The sequence below is a fragment of the Strix aluco genome, chromosome 13, assembly GCF_031877795.1.
Source record: "Strix aluco isolate bStrAlu1 chromosome 13, bStrAlu1.hap1, whole genome shotgun sequence".
In the NCBI taxonomy this organism is placed as follows: Eukaryota; Metazoa; Chordata; class Aves; order Strigiformes; family Strigidae; genus Strix; species Strix aluco.
Genome location: NC_133943.1, coordinates 21577146 through 21603593, shown reverse-complemented (window position 1 = coordinate 21603593; position 26448 = coordinate 21577146). Strand labels below are relative to the sequence as shown.

The window sequence follows — 26448 nt, the reverse complement described above, 5'->3', positions numbered from 1 at the left end:
TAGCTTGATGAGGCAGCGTTGCTGCTTGAAAGTACTTTTTGCTCTATTCCACTACCACTTTTTGGTTTATACCAGTTTTAAAAGAGCACCTTTTCAGCCATGCAAATCTGTTTCAAATTACCCAAAACACATTAAAGATAAATTTTCTTTAGAAAGAGAGTGGCTGCAGTGCAGCGAAAAAAAAAAAGAAAATGCCTGTAAGCCAAACCCATCGCCTCATCTCTCCTCTGCAGTTCTGGTATTTCCACAAAATGCCCAGCTTAGAAATAAATGCTTTCTCATTGGAAAGGTTTGGAAGTGTGTCAGTTTCTGAGGAAATGTTTCTGGGCTTAGCCAAAATATATTGTGCTTTGGTGCTATTTTCAGATTTTTATTACTTTATGGTAAATTAGATTCTTTCTTAGAAAAATGTCCCATTTCCCAGTTCTCTTCATTGAGTAGTCTAATACTGGTATCACATGGGCATGAGGGCGCAGCTGAAATGCGGCTGTTTCAGACTCTTTTCTTCCTCAGAAAATTTCTAGACACCTCCTTAACTGACACCCCGTCTCCCCTTTGCTAAACACTGCAGGAAAAATCAAACTTTTATACAAAATTCCTTCCGCTTTTACCTTTTCATGGTTGTCTCTCACCCCGTCTCTGACAGAGCGCTGCACACACGGTGTAGGCTCCTGGGGCTTTCTCCTTTGTGCATCTAGAGGGTGGTGAGGGGCTTTGATCCAGAAGGGGCTGTTGCTGTCAGCAGGCTTATGTAGAGCTGGTGACTATGGACATTGGACTTTCCCAGTATCCTGGTTTATAAAGAGGAAATTGCTACATGTGCTCGGCTCCCGTATTGCCTTGGGCCATGGTCTCCATCTGTTTCATGTTCCTCCATCTCTTGTATGACCATTACTTTGTGCTGCAAAGCTGCACATACTTGTGGGATGGAGGTTCTTCAGATGACCTCTTTTCTTGAACTCCACATTTTTCTCACTGTCATGTTCTGTGATCCTATCTTCACACTTTCATGGCCCTCAGGGCTAAAAATCCTCCCACAGTTTCTCTCATCTCCTGCAGGGTGAATCCTGACCCATTTCTGACTTTTTCTCATGACAGAGATCCTAATGGCTGAGGCCCTTTACAGCCAGGGGGCCAGTGTGCCCCGTGCCGTCCCCTGCAGGGGCACTGGTTTATCTGCCTCTGTTACCCAGTTACCCATCTGAGAGTACCTCTAACCAGTACTAACATGTTGACAGCCACCCCAGCCTGCCCCACCCAGCAGCACCTGCTCTTGTCCTCCTCCCTGCAGTAGCTAAGCCCACTCTTCTCTGCGCAAAATAGATATTTTGTTCACTACTTTCTTACCTTAATTTCCCCAGGAACAACGAAAGCACCACAAGTCTTACCAGCCTCAGAAACTAAAATAGTTGTTATGGAAGAAGAGTGTAAGTACCTCTCCCCCCGCTCCCCCCATATAGCTTTTTTCCCCTTACTTGTTTTGGTGTTATGAGACATTTTGCATAAACGCTTTATTGCCTCCTGGAATCTTCTTTAATTGCTACTTCCCTTTGATTTCTCCCAAAGCCACTGATCTTTCCTTAGATCTTTAAAAAATATGATTTATATTGCTGGTGTCTGTCTTAGAGAGGGAGAGGTTGGTAACTATTGCAATGGTAACTCGAAGAACATGCTACTTAAAATTGCAGCTGGATTTTAAGCATTCCCAGCTCGTTCAATACATGGGTTTATTGATACTTGTAAGATGTGCTTGTTACGGCCTTTGATTTAGGGGGTGGGGGGGTTTTTTGGTTTGTTTTTTGGGTTTTGGTTTTTTTTTGAGGATGGGTGAGAAAACCAAAAGAGGCTATAGGAAATGCAAGAAGAAAGACATGCATCTTCTAAGCATAAGTCGTAAAAAAATTGCAGAAAATACACCTGCACCTTGCCATCACATTTTAACTTGAGTCTCCAGAAAGCAAGAACAGATTTCGCAAAACGTTTACTTTGGTTTAATGTGGCAGAAGTGCTTTTTAGCATTCCCTCCTGTTCAGTTGTCACAAATGCACACAAAAATAAAAATCAAAGCACGTATACAAGTGTGGATCTAGAAGCCAGGTGCCTGGCCGTTGGTTCAGCTCTTTCTGGTGGAGTGCATTATTTCTGTGTCGGAGAGGCTCTCCCTGGGGGGCACGCCATGACGCTCGGGCAGTGTCAGCATGCTGGACAGCCCACTAGGACCCCATCCAAACGGGCAGGCACCCGCCGAGCCGAGGACCTGGTGGTTATTTTGAGATCTGTGCTATATTTCCATTCCAGCTGCTCACGCCAGCATAGCTGGCTGGGCCTCTCTGTTGACAATTCCACTTTGCGGATTTTATGGGGATGTTTCCTCCTTGGAAAGCTCAATCATTTATGATTTTAAAGGAAATCTGGTTGCAGTCACAACAGGGACTAGCCAGGTATCCTTCAAAATCTTTTGTGATTAGAAAACTGCACTTAAAATTTGCTCGTGTTGTGCTTAGCCTTCCACTGCACTGGGGACATCAAGCTGAGACGCAGCACCACTACTGCAATGACCATATCATCCTTCCCCAGGGTTTTTCCTCTGTGTTCACCAGCATAGATCCATGCTACATATTTGCATTGCATTAGATATATGCTATTTTTACTAAAAGCCTAATTTCAACAATAGGACGGAAACTGGCACTGGAAACTGTGGCTTGCACAGAAGTTTCTCCTTTTGAAAAACTTCTTTCCTCTGTGGGAAAATCATCCTTGATTGTCTGTTTTTTAATTAATGATGTGAAAAGATGGTAAAGTCTCCAGAGTTAAAGTTGTAATTGACTTTTTCCTTCACATTCCTTTTTTATGATCTTGCTCAATTGTTATCTAAATAACACATAGTCCCCCTGATATCTATGGTTGCTGATGATCGATCATAGAATTGCACATGTGTATAACATGTGGGGAGGTAATGAAGATGTTGTGAGGTGTGATGATCTGGAAAGCTGACAAGTATCTCATCCTTGTAAGATTCTTGCATTTCTTTTAAATCTCTGTATTCAAAAGCTTGTCTGGCACCTGTAGGTTGTCTCACCTCTCATTGTTTCACTGAAACATTGTAAATGGTCCACTGGATTTTAAACACTGTGTTGAGAAAGCACCATGCAAACTTGGTGGTATCTGCAGTTCCCTGGGAGACACTGCCTTGCAGAGACAGCTTGGCCACGGCGCTTGGTCCCTTCTGTTTGGCCTGTGGTGCAAGGCAGGCATCTTACCAGGTAGGCTGGGCAAGTGTGTTAGACCCTACACCTCAAGAAGCTCACTGTGTTCTCCCCATGGCCTAGACAAGATAAAACCCCATCATTCTGTGTAGCCCCAAATACCTCACACCCCATAGCCCTGTTGCTCCTGGTGTTATGTTTTTAACTAGTGTTTTTCCTGAAGGTCCCAGTTCCTTCCTGGATGGTCTGGCCTTCCTTTCTACCCTTGCCTTGGGAAAAGGAGTGGGATATCACATATTTCCCCCTTAGAGCACTGTTAAAGCCGTTATTACCACCTCTAAGTGTAGCTACTAGCAAATCCTATCACATTCTGAGTCACCTCTGCCTTCCTCCTCCTCTTCTCCAGTAGCCACAGACACACAGGCACTGCTGCATCCTTGACACAAGGCAGCTTTACACACCGGACAGCACTCAAAATGCAACCCAGGTCTCCAAGGTGTTCTGTCTCCACTTTTGAGTAACTTTTTTTGTCTGGAAGAGTATTTTTTGTTGCACTGCTTTCCATCTCAGCACCTTCCGATGCCTAGCTAGCATCTGACAGGAGGCTGCAGAGTGCCAGGAGGCAGATTGGTGCCACAGGTTCTTTGAAATGCCCGCATTGTTATGATGATGTGCATGGGATCTCTTCCCCAGCTGCTGTTCCCCTTGCCTATGGGCTGGCTGGAGCAGGACCTCTGGTTCTTTTTGGTGGGGGCACTGCTTGGTATGGGCCTCACAGATCTCATGACAGTATGGAGAAACACAAGGATCTCATGGTGTTTCTGGTGTGGAAACAACCCTGATACCAGACTGGATCTGGGACTAAAGACAGCACACTTGGGAGATCTGGAATCTGACGGTGCTGCTTTTTGAGAGCTGTCTGGATTCAAATCTGCCTTGCGTCCTTGTCCAGTCCGTGTGGATGCAACCCTATACTCGGGGTGAGTACTGGGACCTGCCAGACAGAGAGTCGGTTTTCTTGGTGCTCCCACTACATGGTGTGTTCATAGCAAGGGGTACCATTCAGCTTCTTTCAGTGGTGTGGACACCTTCAGATGAGCCAGAGCCATTTAGCAGATGTAACAAGCTGGACCACTGAGTGTGATGAGTGCTAGCCTGGTCATAGGGGTGTAGTGTTGATATTAACACCAGCTTTGTTCCACATGGTCAAATTGGACTCTGAGGGCCAGATTCAGAAAGGAAATCTGGTGTCTGGGAAAGTGTTTCCATGATGCTGCATATTTTGACATGGTACCAGCGTCTTACACCTTCCTCTGAGTATATGCTTTTGTTTGAGCATTGCAGACTAGAGCAGCCCTAGAGATGCTCTCTGAAGAAAGCACTGGGGCTCAAAAGAGAAGACATGCTTACTACTCTTATCAAGAATTCTTCCTGTTGAGGTCACTAAGCATGAGATAGTTGCAGTAGCCTCATCCATAGTGAAAAAGTGTTAAATAAGACATGTCTGGTGTCACAGGCTAAGATTGTGCAGTTGGGTGGTCACAGTGGCTCAGCTCACAGGCAGGAACTTGCAGGGATGGGATAACTTGATCATGTGCCCTGATGCAGAGAGAAAGGTCCTTCATGCTAATGTCAACATCTAGAGAACTCAAAATGGTAACGTGATCCTGTCACTGTGCAGCTTGAAGCAGTTAAACAAGGTTCAGGTGTCTGTGGCTACAGACCTGCTTGGTAAACAGAATACGAATCAGTGTCAAAGTTTACAGACGTTTTGATGGAGGCCAAAATGGAAGACAGTTCAGAGCAATCTGTAGAGCATTCTGAGATGGAAGGTTTATGCAGGACAGAGATATTAAAATCTTATCAAAGTTTTATTTTTAAAAGGTAAGATAACATTTGAAATCTCTGAAAAGGACAGGTAATACCATTTGCTTGTTTTCTGCTGTTGAGTTCCCCTTTAGTTTATTTCCTTGACTTCAACAACCAGGTAAAAAGAGAATACAGGCTGGGTGGAGGAAGCGTGGTTTGAGTACCATCAGGATACAAGAGAATCTGCCAGTAATGGGCAGATGCTCTAAACCAACATGTGGACCATTGCAGCTGCTCACCTGGATGCTGCTCATGCCCTTTGTCTGGGTCACTGTCTAGCTGATCTGGTTGAGTGCCCTTACTTACCAGCCTATGTAGGCTGGCAGGGCTACATCTGTCTAATCTCACTCTACGGGTGCTCTGCAGCAGGGAAAGATTTGGGATCAGATGAGAAGATGAAAGAGGGAGAAAGAGCAGAAGAGGCAGTGCTGAGTTGTGCTGGAAACATGAGGATTGGGGGATAATGTGAGGCACCTGAATGGAAGCTGAGCTCTCTGGATTGATTTTGGGGGACTTTATTTCAACTACTGGGGATCACAAGCCCTCCCTGAAGTCTCTTTAGAGATCCCCGTGGGAGGGTAGGTGAAACAGCCCTTCTTTCTCCAATTAAGTCTAACTCTCCACACACCAGTTCAGGTCCACAGATTTCATAGATGTCATCTTGGTGATGTCATTGGATTAAGTTTGTAGACTCATTGGTTTAGACTCATTCAGGCTCTCCCCCTCCCATTTAATACTTTCTCCAATGCTTAGCGTGGCTGGGTGTTGGAAATGTTTTCCTTACTTTCTGTCTCTCAAGTGAGATAGGCCTGGTGGACTTGGATGCTTACAATGGCTCAGTGATGTCTTTACTGTGACGTGGTTTGTAAGTCACATCCAGCTGAATTGAAGCTTCAGCATATACCACAGTATGAGGTGCCATGTAATTAAGCTTCAGCCAATTCCCCAAAACCTTTTCTCAAGTCCAGTCTGGCCTGACCTTTACAGGGTGATCACAGAGGACCTGCACGATAACTGGCTGGTCAGTCTTTGGTCACTCCAGTCCGAAGGCACTGTGCTCTTCTGGAGCCAGCAATAGTACAAACGTGAGCGTGGTGCTGTTGGTTTGGAGTTGAAGGGTGTCCGGCCAGCCCGGAGCACGGGTAGAACAGACAGAAGTCAGTCCACCAAGGGCCGTGTGGATAGACCAGTTTTCAATATTAGGCTAAAAATAAGTCCTGGTGTGGCCTTTACTCAGATATTTTAAAACCCACAACTGGAGGTGTGGTTGATAATTGAGTAGAGCCTGCACGCACACAGACATGATACCTTGAAGGTGTATGTGTTGGAGATCTCACTGTCAGTCTGCACAGAGAGCTGTGTTGTGCCTGGCTGCTGTCAGGTCCTGGTTGTTGCTTATTTTGTGCACTGTGTATTTTTCAAGTAGCCTTCACATCTCTAGATGTGATGTAAAGACAGGCCATTGTGACTCTAAAGGCAAAGATGGGCAGTATGGAGTGAAGCATGGGATGGAAGCTGGTGTCCCCTGGAAGACCTGAGGCTGTAAGCCCAGCATTCAGATCAGGAGGCTATGTACCAGGAGATCTGCTCTGTCTGACTCCATCATGTGATCCTGGCATGTTGTTTCACTTCTTGGGCTTTAGCTGTCCTGCCTGCAAAGCATTCATGCTGACACTGGCCCTGCAAAAGGTGTTTTAGGTTGTTGAACAAATCCCCTCGTTGAAGTAGCATGCTTCTGCTTTTACAATTGATGATGGGGATTTTGGAAAATAAAATCCTGCAGTGCTAACCCATGCATTCTGGGATCCTTGTGGTAGAGAAAAGCATACGAAGAGCTCTTTCATAAAGCTGGAGAGATCGGCCTGGAAGAGCAACTGGAAGCTTTATAATAACACAGGACTTTGCCCCTGAAATAGCACCTGTCCTATGGAAGCAGGCAGTCCCTTGGCAGTCAGAAACATTGCTCCTCAGTGAAGCACCTGAACAGTGCAGATCGGAGACACGGGGAGTGCTGCCTGTGTTGTTTTGATCAGCAATATCTAATGCTCTGAGATGAGTGTCCTGCAGTCTGGCGTATGTATTTTGGGATGAACTTCTAGTCTGCAGCTATCGATCCTCATGATCCCCTCAGGAACTAGGAGCATAATTGCAGCAGGATCTATTTCAATAAAATGCAGGGGTAAATACTGGGTCATTTCCAAATGAATAAACACACATGAACAGAATTTTTATGAGCTCCAGAGTCCCCAGTCTGTTGCCAGGCAAGCCCCAGTCTGCACAGGCCCTTCTGATTTTATGTACAGATAGCAGCAGTGAGCATCCAGCATCTGTTCAGGTTTATTAAGAGAAGAGAGTGTCGTACCAGACATACAGAAATCTGCCACAGAAAGAATGGTTAGGATCAACAGCCCCTCAGTGTATTCATCAGTGTAAATCATGGATTTAGTGTGGCTCGCGCAGGATTACAGTGCTACAACTAAGGAATAGCTTGGCCAGGCACCTTCTCATCCATGTTCTTCTGACAAGCAGTTGGATGAACTCGGTTGAGAGGAACCTCAGCAATTCTGTGTTTTATCAGTAAGTACATGAGGCATATACAGAGCAGGCAATTTGTATACACTCTCCAACCAGCTGAGTTCATCTGTCTAACTGAATGTCTAAATATTGAGAGAATTAAAGTGTCTGTACTCTATGAACCCACCAGTCAAAGTTATTTATAAAAAAAAGGAGCAGTGAAACTATCGCTGTCTCCCTGCTCTCCTCGACAGTAGCTGTAGTTTGTGAAAAATTAACTATAGTCCAAGCTGCATTAGTTAACTCCTTGCAGGAGGAGTATTTCACCAGTTTTCTGAGAACAGGCTGGTGAGCTGTTTGCAAAAGTTAAACGATGTGCACTGTAGGAACTGTGTAACAATCCCTGCACAATCTGCGTGGATGGATTGTGTGAAGGAAGTCCCCACGGCGATGTCAGTGCCCGTGGCTCTCCTCTCCGTTGCCCTGTCATTGATGTTCGTCCTGAATAACCTAGGCGTGCAATGGAAAATAGATGTTCTGAATGACTACAGTGCTCTGAATCTCTCATATGTTTATGCTACACTGGCCTCACTGACTAGGACAGTAACAATAAAAAATGGCTTCAGATTTGCAATCACATCCATCAAGACGCAGCCCTCTTTCCCCATCCTCACCTCCTTATTCCCTTCTGCTTTGTTCTCAGCCCTGGCACTGAGACCAGCTGGAGATCTGACTTGCTGGTGGGTGAACTGCTCCAGGCCTTCTTCCACCTTGCAGAAGCTTTGTGACCAGTTTGCCTGTGTGTTTGCAGAGGGCTGTCTCAGGGGCACCTTGCTTATTCCCACTTGTCTAATTTCACCATTTCTGTTCTGTAGCTTGACCTGTGAACACTCCGTTTCCTGCTCTTAATTCGCTGAAGTATTGGGGAGGCAACTGCTGCATGACTGCTGTTACTGCACAAACCCCCTCATCTCCCACTGCCTTCCCAGGAGTCCCTTCCACACAGGTTGCAACTAGCACCCAAAACTGGTATAAGCTCCCTTGCTTATTCAGACTCCATTTAACTCAGTAATTTTACAACTTTCCAAGTCATTTAGGCTAGATGGAGTTGTGTTGGAGGCTGAGTGAAGGACTTCTTCTACTACACTAGTCAATAGGGAGTAAAATCTGCCTGGTACCGTGTGGCAGTTAAGGTAAAATAGCTGTGGGAAGTCATTTCTTGATCACCCGGCACTCCTGAGTGGTGTCTGGAGTGGAGGTGAATGACCATGCATGACTGCATATAAACTGTATGTGAGGCTCACTTTACCAACATCGGTCATCGAACCGCAGATGACTCAGGACCAGGTAGATATTTGTTAAGGTCTATCTAGTGGCCCAGACTGATGGGGAAATACAGCTAAACATCAAATAACTGAATGGAGTCATTTGTGAATATGGGAATTATCCTGGTGGTGCAGTGGAAACCCCCTGAAATCTCCCTTGGCCTCATGCTTCAGGGTGCTTGACTGTGATCTGCAGCCACATGGTGTCAAAGGGGGACACATTTCAACCCAGGCAGAATTAACATTTTCTAAGTGAGGGCTTTCGCTTCCCTCTGTCCCAACACCAGAGCTGCTCTCTGAATTGTCAGGTCTATCTTGGCTCCCAAACTAGTTGCAGCTACTGCCCTCATGAACGTGAAGTCGCAGCTGCAGCCACATCCCAGAGCAGTCAGGCACCTTGGGAGGCTCTGGACTCGGTGTCACCATGCAGGAGTGAGAGTTCAGGTTTATAATAGAGAAAGATCTATATTTGGTACATTAAAACTCAAAATGAACATTAAGAATTACTGTGAATAGAATAGAGAACAAACCAGGGTGACATAAATATTGTGCATGCAGGATGGTCTCACCATCTCCAAAGGGAAAAACAGAACAAGAGATGGCACAAAGATGAACTGCAGCTGGGTCAACCTCTGTATAAGAAGCTACTAAAGAGATCATCGCCTTCCAGCTAGAGAAGGAGATGCTGGTTGTGCCTGTAAAGCCACAGGTAGCACAGGGGAAGTGGGTGCAGATGATCACTGTTTTTTCTAATGCAAGAGCCAGGAAGGGGCAGGTTTAGAAGAAGTAAATGGAGATGTGTCTTTGCACACTGTGTACATAACACTGGAGCTCTTGTCACAAATACTGTGGTTGTTACAAGATTAAATTTGTTGTAACAGCAATTAGACACGTTCGTGGAAGAGAAGTCCATCAAAGACGATTAAATGTAAAGACACTGCAGCTGACTTAAGTTGTCTCTGAGCTGCTCATCCCAGATGGCCAGAAGAAAATAATCATTGCATGCTCATGCTTAAACATTGCCTATTGGCCACTGTCAGGGCTTTGGTTTGACTAGTACTGCTCAGTTTATAGTCTTATAATGGTCTGTATTTCAGCAGGGAACTGCGCTGACTGCCTCTTTTTGTAGCCTTTGCTACATTATTGCTGCTAACAAATGGACCATAGTAATATGATTTTGTGATTCAGTTTTAAAACACTTTGTGCTTCTTTGGGAAAAAGGGCACGGTACTTGCAGAAAACAGGATTTAAAAGATAACGACATTAACAAGCTGCTTCTAGGAGAACTGATCAACCACGTATTTTTCTGACAGACATAACTCTGTTGACAGCTCTCTTTTTAGAAGTGCACAACATGCATGTCCCAAGCTTCACTCATGTCAGTCTCTTTTTTTTATTTGTTTAAAAGGAACAAAACTGTTTACATGGGATGAAAATTCCATGCAATCTCTGGCTGGTTATCACTGTAATCCACCCTGGTATCACAACATCACACAGCATTGCATCTTCCCATCCAGCTTTGCTGGTGGAAAGGGTACCTTGTTATCTGAGGTGTTTTCTGTGGGGAGGTTGCTGGGCTCTGTTTTTATTTCTCCCTCTGTTTCTCCCTTACTGTGGGAAGGCTTGCTCCAGAATCCTTTCCTGTAGGATTTATGATGTGAGACTTTGCCAGATGGATTTTTTTGCTTGATAGCAACTGGTACTTTTGATGGTTGCAGGGGTGACGGCTTCCTGTGCTTGTTCTTCACCCATGTGCCTTTCAGTTTGCACCAGTGCATTGGTTCACGACGTTTCAGTGTTCCCTGATCTGACAGCATGCTTTCAGCTTTAACAGAGACCTGTTCATTGTGCAGTTTTAAGGTACTTCAGTGCAAGCACTCCAAACCAAAGGCCGCCCTGCGAGCGGCTTTCAGCAGGTCCCATGCTGTGTGCTGGCCGGGCAGCACTCGGGGACTGTTTGATGGGACAGTGTCTGTATTCTGTGTACCTTCTCCCCTGCAATTTTCACACTTCTCTAGCAGGGCCTTTCTTGCTCTGCTGCTGCTTCTGCCTCCACAAGACTGGCCCAGCCAACCCCACGAGAGCTGCAGAGCAGATCAGGCAGCTCCTACTCGCCCAACAGCCTGCACAACCCCAGGCTTCCCATGCACAGGCTAGGTTTTACTTTCATCCTCATTTTTAAAATGGCATCTGGTATTAGTTAAGGCTTGGCTTAAGTGGCTGGATCAAGCAATAGTTAAGGAAAGGCCTTGCAAAGAAAGTCCAGGTGCTGTCACAGACAAAGATCCTCTGTCTTGAACCTGCAGCTCTCCACTGGCCTTAGAAGAAATGTGCTACTATCTTGTGAAGGTGTAAGTTATACAGACTTGTTACAAAGGCATTACGATAGCTTTGGCTTCTAGTTCCCATTAATCTTAACTGGAAGGGAGTGCTGAATTTCCCCACAGAAGTTTGGGAGTTTTCATATTTGAGGGTTTTTTGCAAGGACTTCTTTGGTGGCTTGGTCAAATCATCATCTGTTCTAAAACCCAGCACACACTCTAGTATGTGTATACTGCTCTGCACATTTGACTTCCAGCTGGCTGGCGTTTCATGCCCTAGGAGGGGAGCAGCTATTTGCTGTTCCAGGGCCATGTGCATTTTCAGTCTTTGCTGAAGTATTTGACATGTCTGGTTTGCAGAGAACTTTGGAACAACTTGCTCTGCCCTGGATAACTGTGAAAAGACAACCCCAGAATCAATGGATATTCAGGCAAAGCATAGAAATAGCTCTGCTTGGTGCACAACCCCAGCTCTGTCAGACAGTGGAAGGCATTGACATCCCTATGGGATCAGAAGACAATGGGGCTGGACAATGCATTGATTCAAGCAAAATGAACAGTAAGCTTGGCTCTGCCTTGAGCTGTGTGCAGGTAACAGTGTGGGCTACTCCTGCTGTGCACAGCCTGAGGAGCAAACTCCTCATTCAGACAGACATAGACCCCATGCAGACAGAGATAGTCCTAAAAACAAGAGAGCCAGAACAAGCTTCTTTGATTGCTTGCGTGCCAAGCATCACCCATATATGAGAGGCTTCATAGTATGCTGGAAGCCCTCCTTTACCTGTGAGAGCCTGGACATGCCCGGCAGGCACCGGGCTGCAGCCGGAGCGTGAGAATGGAGACCTTGGCTCTGACAGTGTGGGCTGCAGCCCGAGGCAGCAGGGCAGGGACCTGCGGCAGGCTCTGAGCCTGCTGCGGAGGCAGGATGGGCACAGGGGCTGCCTGAGGTGTGGGGAGCAGCCCCAGCTCCCTCCAGGGCAAGCTCTGGCATGCCTAGCTGCTTTTCCCGTGGTTCTGACTAGCTCCTGCCTGAGGCTCTGGCTCCAGCCTTCTTCCTCGAATCCTGTGTCAATGAGATGTTCAGTCTTCAGCAACTGGTCTGAAGTCACTAACCTCTCCATGAGGTTTGTTCATGTTTTGGAAAACAGGATGGAGGAGGGTATCTCCTCAGAAACCTCAAGTAGAGCATGAAAGGCACTGGAAAGTAGGTAGTAACCACACTGCTGGTGATGTAACTGTGTTAGGATATAAGCAAGGTGGGTAGTCCAGAAGGGGGGACTATCTTTAATGAGATTCAGTTGGAAAAAGGAGATGGTTTTTAGTGCCCAGCCCTTCTTTCAGTTATGTGAAGGTGGGTCTGCATTCCCCAAAACTGGTTGGCTTTTGTAACCTGTATCAGTTGCTCTAACAAAAGGTTTTTCCCTTCCTAGAGCCTTTGTCTTGCCTATGGAGGCTCTCTTGTGCTGGGCTGTAAGTTTGTCTGAGTCATTCAGAGACAGGAATTGCAGTGAAACTCTGCAGAGTACTGTCAGTTTTGTTTGTACCTTACATGACTGGAAAGCTTTTCTCCAGAAAGAAAATTGGTTTTGGAAAAGCATCTGTATCCCAAGAAACTTGCGTCATGCTGGCTGTCTTCCTCTTAGCACATACCGAGGCTGACAGACTTCTGCTGAACTTCTGCTTGGTCTCTTGAGGCAGCCCCATTGGGACATGACTGAGAAATGCTCAGAAATAGGGGAGGGAGAGAAGGAGCTGTTCTTGCTTGTGCTGGGCCTGTTCCGGGGACAATGAGGGCACTTGCTTCTGGCTCTGAAAACTTATTTCCTTCCAGAGATGTGGAGCAGTGAAATGTCCCCTGCAGTATCTCTGGATCTTGGTCCAGTATCATGGTGAAAATCAGGCCTCAGCAGCATGTCACCATGACTCTGTGACTCTGCAGCACGTGTTCTTCCTACCCTCCTGCCTGTCTGCTGTTGCAGGGTTGCATGCATGTGTAAGGGGAGGGCAAGGAGAGGTGGGAAAGGGACACTTTTCCCTACAGCTTGCCAAAAATATGATCTTGTCCCGACATGCTGGCTGCTTAGAGGAAGGCGTGTCCTCAGCTCCTCACTCACTTGGCCACTTTTGCTGGGAAAGGAAAGGTCAAGTCGCAGACCCAGGACCTGGAGAGGTGAAGGTGGGTCTAAAGGCACAGGCTGAGGCTTGTAGCTCTGGGGCTTTTACTTTGGCAAATTAGCTAGTTGAAAATCATCTAAGAAAACAGAATTGCCCAACAAAGGAAATAACAATATACCCTTTTTGTGTGTGTTTTTTTTCCCCTTGCAGTAACCACAACTCTCTCCTCCTGGTCCGGGCATGCTAGAAAATGCAATGAAACAGCCAAGTCCTATTGTGTCAATGGTGGTGTATGCTACTACATCGAGGGGATTAATCAGCTGTCTTGCAAGTAAGTGAGTGTAGTTCTTGTGTCAATATGGAAATTACTTGGCTGGGGGAGAGGAGACCTCTGTGCAGCTGCCGGAGGAGGCGTAGCTCTGACATTCTGGCAATTGCAGTTTGAGCTGTGCAGGTTCAGAAAGGGAGATTAGAGGGGTGGGGGAGGAGGGTTCATATTTTCTTTTTTGTGTGAGTCCCACTATTCACTTTTCCAAGAATATGTTTGTCCTGGCTGTTTCTTTTCCCTTTCTTCCTTTTCTCCTCTGCAGCTCCAGGGTCGGGTCCCTTTTGCTCTCCCTGAGCTAGGTCAAAGCTCCGCGTCCCCCGCTGACATGTCCTCCCCTCTGACCAGGGCAGCTTTCCCCAGTGCACAGTCACCTCACTCCTCTGTGACTGGAGGGGGTCCCTTGCTGAGACCTGCCTCTTAGCTCTCCTGTCTGCACCTCATGGGCCCAGAAGCAGCTTTAGCACACATCTGTTCACCACTCTCGGCCACTTTGTGGCAGGATGTGGGTTGTTTATTTCTCCCCTTCAAATGTTAAAACCTGCCAAAAAAAACCCAAACAGGGAGACTTAAGTTATCTTTCAAATGACATTTCTTGGAGAGGTTAAAGTGGGGCTGTATAGTCCGAGGGATATGGAACGGGATGTGAGTGAGACCTTTTCACCTCTGGTTCAAACCTATCACAGCCAGCAAGCCCAATAGCATCTCACAGCTCACCCTTCAAGCCTAATGGGGACTGTGAATGATAAGTGAAGTCTGAATGTCAATGATGGAGATGTAAGTACCCAAAGCACACCTGTACCTGCCCCCCCGGCTCCTGTGGAGTGAGCATGAGGTAGTGCCCTTGGTGTGCATTTACCAAGCAGACGCAGCTCCTGAGCTCACCTGAGGACCCAGGTGTCACTGTGCCTAGCTTGGAGAAGCCCAGAGCTCACTGTTTTTGCCCTGCGTGGCCCAGAGGCCTCTCCGTGGAGATGCACAGCCAAAGGTATTTACATCTGTGGATGTCAGCCTAGAACCTCTGCCACTGTGTGGTGTGATGCTCACTAGACACCTCAGCTCCTCAGGCCTTGAAGGATGCAGCTGAACAGAACCATCACCCCTTCTGGAAGGGTTGTGAGCTGGACTACGCTTAGCACAACTCCTCCTTTCTCCCAGTACTCCTTTGTTTTGACACGGAGCAGTAGGAAAGACCATGTGGAAATGCATTCTGCTGAGCTCCCATGCTCTCACTTTCCAATGCAGAATCAGCTGTGGTGGTCAGGACATAGGAAGAACAGTGTCTTCCAGTTCTCCCAGGCTTGTCCTTTCAGACATAAAAAGAGCTGGGTGGGACAGAAACCAGATGCTGTGGTCCTCCACTTCCATGTGTGTGAAGTGAGAGCAGCCCTTGTACACCACAGACCTGTGCTTCAGGGTAGTTGTCTCTGCCATTGGCTTCTTGGTGACACCGTAAGTTCATCTTGCCAGAGTTCCTCATCGGAAACATGGGGGAAGCCCCACATGATGAATCAAAGTCACAGCCACTATTCTGCTGCAGCTGTAGCCCCAGGAAGCCCCAGCAGTTCCCATCTTTCCATACTGGGGAGGGCTCAACCCTTGACGCCTGGAGGAGTGTATGAATCAATATCTCTACCAACGTGGTGCCAAAAGCGTAGATCTCAAGGCTATTTCTTTTGGGAAGAACTTGAATCCAGACCAAGACTTTTCAAATTGGATACATTTCTAATTGCAGCAAGAGTTACCTGAACTCCTGCCATACACAGCTATAATGGTAAGGCTCCATTTTTCCTAATGAAGGATACACATGGTAGTTATCAAGTGTCTTCAGTAGACAGACTGTTTTAACCAAAGTAATTCCAGCCTTGTGAAGAAACAGTCTACCTTCAAACCAGGCTGCTATGATAGCTGATGAACAGAGAGGAAGCTCAGTGATGGATACCATTAAGATTTTATATGCCATACAAAACAGACCTAATTATTTCATATCACTTGAAAGCCTTCCTTACTTGCAGATAGTAAAATTATTTCCTTTTCTGATGAGTCCCAAGATACCAATTGCTAAAATCAGATGGGAATTGAATGGGTGTGTACGGAAGGGCAGCAAAATGTTAACCAAAAGGATGTGCTTTGAAGGTATGCACTGTCACTATTCAGCTGCCAGAAAAGACAGTTCTGTGTTAACAGGAACCCAGGGGACCCAGGTGCCTTCCACACAGTACAGTCGTTTCTGATCTTACTGCTTGAGAAGATACCTGGATGTTCATTCTCCTTAAGTATTTTATCATTAACTCATAGACTGAAGATAAGAAATCCTGGCTTTTGAAGTGGTGTCATTTTAGGTTTCTGGACTCCAGAAGACAATAGTTAGTTATTGAGGAATGTAGAAGCATTTGAGCTGAACATAGTATTTCCCATAAAATGGCTTTCCTAATAAAATGGATGATTCTTGGGGAAGGCTGATGATGGATAAATAGACTTCACATTTGTCTGCCTGCAAACTAGCAAAATGCTGAAATGTTTCACAGCTTCCTCATTACACCAAGACAGGAGATCTGCTGCTGTGGTTTGTGAAAGATGCCGCGATACAGATTCAAGAGGAGAAACTAGAGGAGGCAAAGATGCAGGCTTTGACTTGCATTTCTGAACTCTGTAACATGGGAGCCAGACTTGGTCCTGCAGCCATGCCGTGCCTCTGAGACATGAGCATGGAGGACATTGATAAGTCCTTCTGCATACAATCTCTTCAAATGCCTTGGAGATCAAAGAGCTGCATGAACATCTTGAGCCAGGAACAACACATGTGTCCGTGCGCTGTTCCCACTTTGCTATTCTGATTAGAGTCAGCAGGACCTTGGGGGTCTTCTGGCACCATATGCCAGCTTGCAGTCCTCCTTCACTGAGTGCTGAGGAGATTCCAGCACCCTGGCACCCATGTGATGTTACCAGCCTTTCCAATACCAGCTATCAGAAAACAGAATTTTAGAGTGTTCTTCTTTGCTACCTGCCACCATCCTGTAATCAGCTTCCTGGAGTGGATTTCATTGTTTGCAGTTGTCCACAAGTGTAGGAGATCTTTTCTGTACAAGTTACTCCTGGCACTCTGGAGCAAAAAGAGTAGCTGGGTTCTCAAATTATTTCTTTTCCTGAAGTGGCTCATACTTGATATGTTACAGATACCACCTGAATTGGCAGCTGGCTTTTTAACAGGTTTCCCAGAAACGTGTTCCTCCTGGTGTTTTAAATGCTGAGGAACAAACTGTTTGCCTGTAAACTCACCTCCTCCATCCCTTTTTAATACACTGCAGCTAGACCTTGGACAATGCGTTTTCTTGCACTGGGGAAGAGCCCAGAAAAGACTTGGAACTGTTCCAGAAATTGTGTCTTTTTGGATTGTGTGCTTGTATAATTTTGTCATTAATTAGAAGTAAATTCTACACATGCCAGTGTCAAAGGAAACCTGAACATGATAAAATCTGTGCTGTTATCTTGATCTGCAGACAGACCACCTGGAAGTTAGATGGGAGAAGTGTGATCTGCCTCAGATATTCTGCAAATTTTCAGCATAAACCCAGGAAATGACTGAGCCACACACATACAGAATTAACTCAACAGCCCTAGTAAATTAAAAAGCCCCAGGCTCTTGTTGACAGAAAGAATTTCTCGACCCTTCTCCAGACCATTTTGCTCAGAGGGGCCTTACAATTTGGACTGATTTCTCACCATAACTGTAGGGAAGCGGCAAGTCTGACTAGAGCAAATTCAGTGCCTGCAGAAGGGATGCACACAAGCAAGTCTCAAGGCCTTGAGTTGGGCTGGGACACAAAAGAGCAGTGTCTGGTTTGTTGTGTCCAGCTGAACATAGCGCTTGGGGTGGCTATCAGCCTCTGATTTTGGGTCTGCCTTGGTCCTGGAGCCCATTGGGTTCTTGGCACAACTTAGAGCAGTTGGAGGCTGCTCTAACCTTTCATTGCTGGGTGCCATGCCCATGGGGTTGTGCTAGTGTGTGTATCACAGCATAAAGCCTCTTTTTCCCAGTTAGATTTTGGCACACATTATCTACAGTTGGGGTCTTCCCAGCCAAACAAAGAAACAAAGCCAAGTGTCATCATTGCACAGTCCTTCTCTGGCCACTTAAATACTCTTCAAGACTCTTTTGTGCAGTTGACGTAATCGAAGTGGCTGGTTCCCTGGGCCAGGATCTTCCTAAATTGCATGGGATCAGAAGACTTAAAGAGCTTCATAGAGCAATACCCCCCCATCATGTTGGACCTTGTGCTTGCAATAGTCAGGCTGAAGGATTTACAAATGCTGACAGATAAACAGACTCTCTGCGTTTGGGCTGACGGCATTGTGTTACGTGAGAGAGTGAGGTCAGAAGCCTGCAGGACCTCAGGCAAAAAGTGAAAGCCTAGGAGAGAATAAAAAGCAAAGCAAAGCAAAAGAGAAATGATCAATTCATTTTCAAAGTGGCTGATGTATGAAAATCACCAATTTACAAAATGACATGTTCACTTCCTAGAAGCCCATTTGCTTACCTCCTCCGTGTATATTGTTTCCTGCAGATTTGCCCAGGAAAGGGGAAGGATCATTCTGAAGGGTCAGCCACGTTGCCAGCTCCCCTGTGCTTTTGCAGAGCACCATTCAAAGGAGTGAACATCAGGCTGATCTCGTACAGCCGTGGTCCTCCTTGCAGCACAGCTTGCTCAGGTCCCCTGTGGTGTCAGGAGCTATGCCGTCCCTCCCAGTGATTCTGCTGATCTGGTCAGCACAAGTTGCACATTGCGCAACCACGGGGATGTCACTTTGCCATGAATATATGAGCAGTTCTGTGGGGAGGTGTTGCAGCGCCCTTGGAAATGAAGAGCCCCCAGTGTTGAGCTAGTGGTGAAAATCTCAACATCCTGTTCCAAATCTCCCGAACCAGCCAGGACTCATTCACTGGGTTTTGCATGCTGTTTGTCTTAGGTGATGAGATCAGGGACCTTTTCAGGTTCAAGTGGCCCATCTATGCATCTTGTTAAATGTGTGCTTTTTAATGCACATGTAAGTATGGTAGACCCTTGAGAACCATCGGGGTGTGGAAGCTGACCCTGCAACAGCAAGGCTCAGTGAAGACAACAGCACGGATCCTGCTGAGCTCCCACAGCTCAGTTGGAGCTGCGCTGTTGTCTTCACTGAGCCTGGAAGTTGGTGTCTCTGAGGTTTAGACTACCATACAGCAAACATGCCTTGATTAGCTGCTCTGGATAAGGCCTCTGTATTTATTCTGGTTGCTTTCTTTTCTTCCCATCAGCGATTTTGTGGAGTCCAGCCTTTTGGGGCTCTCCAGAGCCTGATCATCTGGGACTGGTCAGGGGACAATGACAGAACTGTCTTCTTTTTCAGCCCTTCGCACAAATAAGCAACATGCTTGAAACATTTCTCCATTTGCTTCTATCAGTGCATTGTGTCCTTCTGCTACAGCTTCTCCTTATCCCGTTATTTTGAAGCACCTGCTCGTTCACATTCTTCTGTAACCTGGACTGCATTATGAGAGCTACCGAATTTGGCACACTTTAATTAAGATCCGGGGGAGCAAAGGAAATGTCCCAACCCTTGGAAGATTCAGATCAACAGCTAGGCAGAAAAAGTTTTGCTTCCAGCAGGAACGTTATGATAATGATGTTATTAATTAATAGTAGCAAATAATAATTAACAATAATTATTGCTCTGCCCTGATACAGGGCAAAAGGTCAAAGTTTCTCAGTTTTCATAAATAAGTGCTCTGCAAACAACATAGAAATGGGTCATTCGAACCATTTTGCTGTGTAATTTTTGAGATGTTTTATTTGGCTGATCATCTTACTCCGTTTTTTTTTACCATGTAAATACTCAACTGCAATGCATCCTGAACCCAACAGCAGAATTTTGTGGATGTTTTCAAAATGGGGTAAAAAAGAGTCATAAGGAATCAGTCAAAACTGAAAGAATTGGACATTTTCCAGCAACAACAGAATCCGGACAGAAAAACCCTGACCAGTTTTATCAATGGCATTTTCAAGTAATTAATTTTCAGATGTGGCTATTTTTTTTAATTTTCATGCACCTGGTTAGGCACAGATGGATGGAATTAAGCACGGGCAGTCTTGGGGGTTCTCCACACAGGCTAGAGAGGGGACAAGGTGCTGTTTGCAAGAGACTGGTGTAGCCTTGTGCTTCCCCAAGACTGTTCCTACAGACACAGCTTTGTCCACTTCCCTTGGCCTTTGAGGAGAGACATATTGGGCCTCTGTGACACCCAGGAGTGGACCAGGAAGTCCAAAGGTACTATTTGCAGGAATAGTCCACCATCTGTGTCGTCCCTGCAAGAGTTTTCAAAAGGAGGAGGGACTCCATTTTTCTGGGAGTGCCAGCCAAAACCTCTTGACTAGGGCCAAATGTACAGGAAGAAGGATGCCATGATCAAAGACTATCTCATGGTTCTCAACCTTAGTGAGCCTTAACTTTCAGGTGTATCCCTCAGGCCATATGCTTGGCCACTGAAGAAGAGCTGCCCAGAAGCCTGCACCACAGGCAGCAGATTCTGCATGCAGAAGGTGTGCTTTCCACTGCTCTTCCTGTCCAGACTGGGAAACTCATGTTCAATGCATGCTGGAAATTTCTTTCCCAGAAGTCACATCTGGAACCATAGTAATAAATAAGAAATCATCTTCATCAGCCTAGACATATGAGTCAGCTAAAAAAAAGGAAACCATGAGGACTGCATGCTTTCTAAGGTCTCCTGGTCACTGTTGCTGCCAGCAGCCCTGCCTGTGAGGAATCAGGAACCAGGGACACCAGAGCAGCACATGTGTCTTGACAGCTTGGGAGGTGACAGAGGTGCTCATCCTCATGAGGGCTTCTTTTCTGTCACTTCTCCCAGTGCTGATTCACTAGTAACTAAAGATGAAAAGCCTAAGCTGTCCTAGACACAGAGAAGACAGTTATCTACTGCCTTCCCTGGAAAGCTCTTTTCCCCACTCACACTAGGCTGACTGCAGAGATCTGAAGATGAGCTGTGTGGTAGCTGTCATGGCATCAAAGCTTCTTTGACACTGTTATGTTTTGCTTTTTCACTTCTCACCAATTTCTTTCTCTGGGTTTTTATTTACTTCCACCATTTTTCACATAATCTTAAGTCTTTCCTTAATGGCATGCAGTTTCAGTCACACTGAGGTTCCAGACTTGGCTGACCTCTTGCAGATGTGCACCTGAGAGTTTTAGCTCCTTTCAGACAAAGCACCTCTTTTTGAGGTGGGTAGGACATTTGCTTCATTCTGCAGCACTCCTGAGCCCCGTCGGTGTGCTCACGACATATATGAAATCTCAGATCCCAGACAAATGGGCAGCATGTTGCAAGCTAAACTGGATACCCTTGAGGACCCTGTGAATAAGTCCATGACTCTACCAGTCAGGACTGGGAAGCCATCTTCTGTTTTGGATGCCTTGTTCGAATCCCAGTGAAATCTCTTAAAGGTTTCTCCAAAGTCATGCTTCCCTAGGGCTGTCCTTCTGAGTCCACATCACCCAGCTGCCTCAGGTTTGTGCTCTTTGATTGCCAACAGGGCATCTTCTTCACTCCACTTCCCAGCACCAGCCTACTCTGCTTCACCACGGGGAAGGTCAACAGGCCTCGTGTCTGATGGTAACCCCTTGGGCTGGGCTTTCCTTGGAGCTGGCTGGGCTCCCTGGTATTGAAACGACATTACCGGTATGTCTACCTTTCCTCTGCTCCAAGATGAATGTTCAAATATGAGAGAAGAGAATGAATTTTTCAAAGATATTTACCTGACCAGAGGGTCAGATTTACAGTTTCAAAAGTGACTTGGTTACTGAGAAACTTAAGTGTAGGATTAGGGAGTTCAGTGGAGCCTCATGCAGAGCCATGCCCTGAAGTTCTCCCTGAGCAGTTCGGGGAGCACAAATAGCCCAGCACACTCCCACATGGAGGTGTTAGCACAGGTCCCAAACCCCAGATGCTGTGTAGCACAGAAAACAGGTTTGGTCATGGGCAATGAGGGTGCACCAGATTTTTTGCTTAGTGCAGACCTACCAAAACTGCAGTGAAAGCCAGCAAGAAATCAGGTGTCAAGCCACATCAGTCACACAGGGCCTTCCAAAGCTTTCTTCTGCGAGAAGGACAGCAGGTGAAATGTCCCCTGGACATGGGGCACCCTGCCTTGGAGATCTGGGAAATGCCTTCTTTAAAGGAAAGATGAACAGGTTTGGAGCTGTTGAGGAGGACAACAGTAGATGGGATGGAGAGATTATGCAGCCTTTTATTGTTTGTATCTTCTCCTTGGATCATGCTGGATTCAGAGGTGCACCTGCAGGTCCCCTGTAAGCATCCAGTATCCAACACTGAGGCTCATACTACTTCTGGAGTACAGCAGGTTGTCCCATGGGCAGATGGCCTCCTTTAGGAGCCTGTGGCAGTGGTGTATCCGTGTGTCAGCAAATGTCTCAGCCTTTTGCCCTGGGAGTTTTAATGCAGGTCTCCAGGCAGGGTTTAGACATCTGTGCACTGGGGGAATGGCACCAGCCATGTCCGTCACCACAGCTGGGAGACCTTGACACCTTGTTCTGCCTTTTGCCCAGCCACCTGGTGCCTCCTCAAGTCCTTCCCCAGACCTCAGCTGAATTTCACTTCTCCCATTTGGAGAGGAGCCCTCCAGCTTGGAGAAGTGTGTATGCTTGTGGGCCTGACAGACGGGCTGGTGTACCCTTAGTTTACGCAGCTGGTGTGGCTGCTGAGAGCCCCTAGTGCTCTCTCATGTGATCCCCACCTGCTGGCCCCGATCAGTGTATGTCCATGATGAGGGAGAACTATTAAAAATCAGGTTTTCTGGTCATAATGAATAGGGAAGACTTCTCCAATTTCTACCTCTTCCCCCAAGGGAACTAAATAGTTGCTGACAAAAACTCTCTGTGTTCCCTTAAGCAAGTAGAGAGAAGCAGGAATTCATCTCCCTTCTTGACTTTTTTTATTGCGACTGGAATTGCCTATCTGTGACATGCCATCTAAACCTAAATCTGTCAAGAACAACAAATGCTGCCATAGCCCTTGAACAACAGTACAGAACTAATCTGCCAACAAGCTTTGGAACTACAAAGCTTTGGTCTTATTAAACATCAAAGCCATCCCTTCCTCATCCCCTTTGCTGTGTCCGAAGACTGGGAGCAGGCGTTAGCATACTTTTGGGAGGCATGAGAAGGTCAGATCTGCACTGCCCATGCAGGGCTGGCAGTGAGCACGTGGGACCTGGACCTGCACTTGCCCTGCTCCACCCCACCGTATGCGCAGTTTGGGACCAGTTGTCTGACACTGGCTGCTTGCTGTCCTTTACAGTGGACTGTAAGGGAGCCAAAGCATTGAACTCTGGTCCACATCCTTTTTGCTGAGGTGTTTTTCAGTCCCTTATTGTTGACCAGCTGGGGTCTGCCGAACACTGAGGGATAGTGAGATCTTGTGGGGTGGCATCTGAGAGCAAGGAAGGTCTGACAAGTATGAGGTGCAGAGCCTGCAGCCCCACTTATCCCGGGAAGTTGTAAATCAAACATTAAGACGCTAGCTACAGTGATAAAACCCTCTTAAGCACAGAGGAGGGAGAGGTTGGTTGGGGAGGGAGGGTGTTGTGGGACAGGCAGGTAAGCACTGGGACTTCAAGAAAACTAGGGATAACTTTGAGGGACTATCCAAAGAGGCCAGAAGAAAAGATGTGAAGTGAGGGAGAGAGATAGGTGCCTGGGGGAGAAGCGTTTGACTACCCACTGCTGAGCTCCCATCACTTCCCAGGTTCACCTGGAGCTGTGGCAGGTCACAACGCAGAGGTGTGGGTGCTGCTGCACCAGGCATGGTACAGCACCTCCCGCTGCACCCCTGCCTACATCCCCGTGCTCCCCAAACCTGGCTCAGCCTGGGAGCTGCTCCGGGGAGCTTACTCACGAGCTGAGGCCTGTGTCTGATGGCCCTTGTCCACAGGGCACCATCCCTGCCACTGCAGCATCGTGCCCATGAGCTGCCACATCCTGGCCCATCACATAACCTTGGCTGGGATAGCCCGAGAGCCTCGCAGTTGAGCAGCATGTGAGATCTGTTCGGTTCAGCTTTCTTCTCTGTCCCTTTCTCTCTGTTAACACAGAGATTCTGCACATGCTTTCTCTCTAACTGCAACGTAACCCTTTTCCCTGGAACATCCTGTGGGTGCTTCTGGGGTAATAACAGGAAGACGCTTGCCATACACAACGCTCGCTGTCGCCTGATCGGCTGCTCACCGCTCTATGGCACCTCTTGCCAGTCTTGTCTAGATAGCAGCTCCAAGGACAGTCTCTGAAAGTAGCATCCAGCCCATCTCGATCTTCCTGCCAGCTGGTGCTTCTAGCAGGTGAGGTGGAAGGAGGCAGGCAGAGGAGGAAAGGAGGGGTTTGGCTGGCTGCTTGAAGACCCAGGCCAAAAATAGAGCTGGAATGCTGATGTTGCAGGTGCCTGGTTAAAGCAAAGTGAAGAGTAAATATGCGCGTAAAAGCCTTTATTTTTTCCATTCATCACAATGCACTTTTTATTTCTGACCTTAGCCTCAAGAATGGTGCCAGACATGTTCTGTGATTTCTCCCCTTTTCCCCTCCAGATGTCCAAATGGATTCTTCGGACAGAGATGTTTGGAGAAACTGCCTTTGCGATTGTACATGCCAGATCCTAAGCAAAGTATGTTTGAAGACAAAAAATACACCACACTACTTAAAACCTCCCGGGCACAGCGGTGAATGTAGAGTGGTCTAGTCAGGAATGGCTCTTGGTGTCAGCTTTGGGCTAGGGCTTAGGGATGCAGGTAAGGGTGAAGGCTGAAAGCAGATGGATAGGAGCCGTGGAAGGGATCAGAAGGGGCCTCAGTTCAGTCTGTTTGGGTGTCATTTTGCTATCTTGTTTCTCTCTTTCTGGTTTTCTTTCTTCCGGTAGGTGTCCCATCGAATTCACAGGAGACCGGTGTCAGCATTTCGCAATGGTCAGCTTCTCCAGTATGTCTCTTTCTACTTCTCTCTCTCCCTGGTTATTGTAGCTCTGTGTTGTGTCCTTAAAGCAGGTTCTTCTGTTCTCCAAGAGCCCTCTTCCTGCCTTGTGCGCTCCCAGCTCTGCTTGGCCGTAAGAGGAGCTGTGATCGCGTCCAAGAGGAGAATTTGGGGTCTTACTATCTCCCCATTTGATAGAATGGGTTCTGCTTTCATTTCTGATTGAACTTAATGTTGCTTGCTCTTTTCATGCAAAATGCAAATAAGGCACAACGTTATGTGGTGTGCTGTGTGAGAACAGTCTGTGTGATAAGCTGTATCTGCTAGCATTACTGTCTCAAGATGGACTATGTTGTGCAGTGCAAGAGATGTGCATTTTCCCACGAAGGGGGTATGTGAGTCTCTCTGTACCAACTGAGGAAATCACAGCGAGGGCTGTAATGAAATTTCCCCTGAGGTGAGGTTGTATTTCTGTTTCCAGAAGCTAAAGTAAGCATCAGTTGCTGTTCGGGTGAGGTGGTTGGAGGCTGGCTCAGAGTCAGAGCCTGGAGCAGGCCCAGAGGGCTGGACAGGGCAACCTGCACCCCTGAAGCCCCAGGGGTCACGTTGGTAGCTGCCACTGTCTCAGGGCTTCTCACACCTCAGTACCACGTAGGATGCAGGCTAAATCTGCTGACTGGGCATCTCAGACTGTATCCCTTCTGGACACAGAGATGTTCCTGTCTCTCTCCTGCGGGGTTGGACAGCCTTGCAGTTGGGGTTGTGCCTAACCACAGTGACTGACCCTTTAACCTCCTATTCAGTGGGTGTCTATACTCCAGAGTCCTTGCACTTAGTGCTTCCCTGTTTCTAGTTTTCAGTTCCTACAGGCTCTAAGTCTCCAGAGATACATTGCTTATAGACATCATTAGCTCATTTTGTTCAAGGCAGGTAATTTTTCCAGGTCCATACTCAGACAGTGGGGTCCTGGTCTGGGTAAGAACTGCCCTGAAAGGGGGTGCAGTTACAGTGCAGGAAATCGGCCACGGTGACCCTCTGTGTGACCTATCCTGCCTCCATGCTGTCCATTTGGACACCCACAAATGGTGTTTTAAAAAGTGGCTTTTTTAAAAGCGCCACAAAAGAGGCTTTAATTAGTGGGAACCAGAGGAGAAATGCCTCTCCAGGATGACTCCTTGATTGCCAGTACCCCCTCTCCCACCGCTCTGTAAGAAATCCTGCAGTCCTCATCCTGATCTGGCAGTAGCAGGAGTCTCATTAGCACGTGCTAATAGCTGGCAAGCGCTCCCATTAGACTCCCTTCTACAGAGTATGCAGACAAGATGCAAATAGGCTTTGTGAGGCCCTTGGGACAGCTTGATGTTTTTACATTGCCTTTTGTTCCAAATTGGCTTCAAAAGTTGAAACCTCCATTGATTTATTTTTTCAGACTAAAACATCCAAGTAAGCTCTTATTAAATTGACAAAACAAAATGTTCTGTTTTGATCCTTAACCTGATGCTAAAGGGTTTCCTTTCTGCTTTTAAGCCCATGGTATCAGAGACCCTGGCTGCAGACAGCAGTGGGATGCTCACCCAATGAAGGTGATTTATAGCATGTTTCATGAGGTGGTATCCAACAGGCTTAAACATTATTGCTACCATGCTGCAAAACCAAATCAGGGGTGAAAATTAGTTTTATGTCAGGAAAATGCCTTTTCAGAACATTAATGACAAGAGTAAACAGCATTGTGTTTTTTGCCCAGC

The 26448-nt window shown here is 46.8% G+C and overlaps 1 protein-coding gene across 5 annotated transcripts in view; it reads left to right on the top strand.

Annotated features, from left to right (window-relative positions):
- NRG2 (neuregulin 2) overlaps positions 1–26448 on the top strand; it is a 171689-nt gene that overhangs the window by 123141 nt on the left and 22100 nt on the right. For 3 of the 5 annotated variants that reach the window (XM_074839008.1, XM_074839007.1, XM_074839012.1), the window contains exons 4-6: positions 1362–1427; positions 13561–13681; positions 24654–24712. In XM_074839008.1, coding sequence (XP_074695109.1) covers positions 1362–1427; positions 13561–13681; positions 24654–24712 — 246 coding nt within the window. Of the gene's footprint in view, positions 1–1361; positions 1428–13560; positions 13682–24324; positions 24402–24653; positions 24713–26448 lie in introns of all 5 variants that reach the window. The other 2 variants (XM_074839009.1, XM_074839010.1) reach the window with 2 other exon arrangements.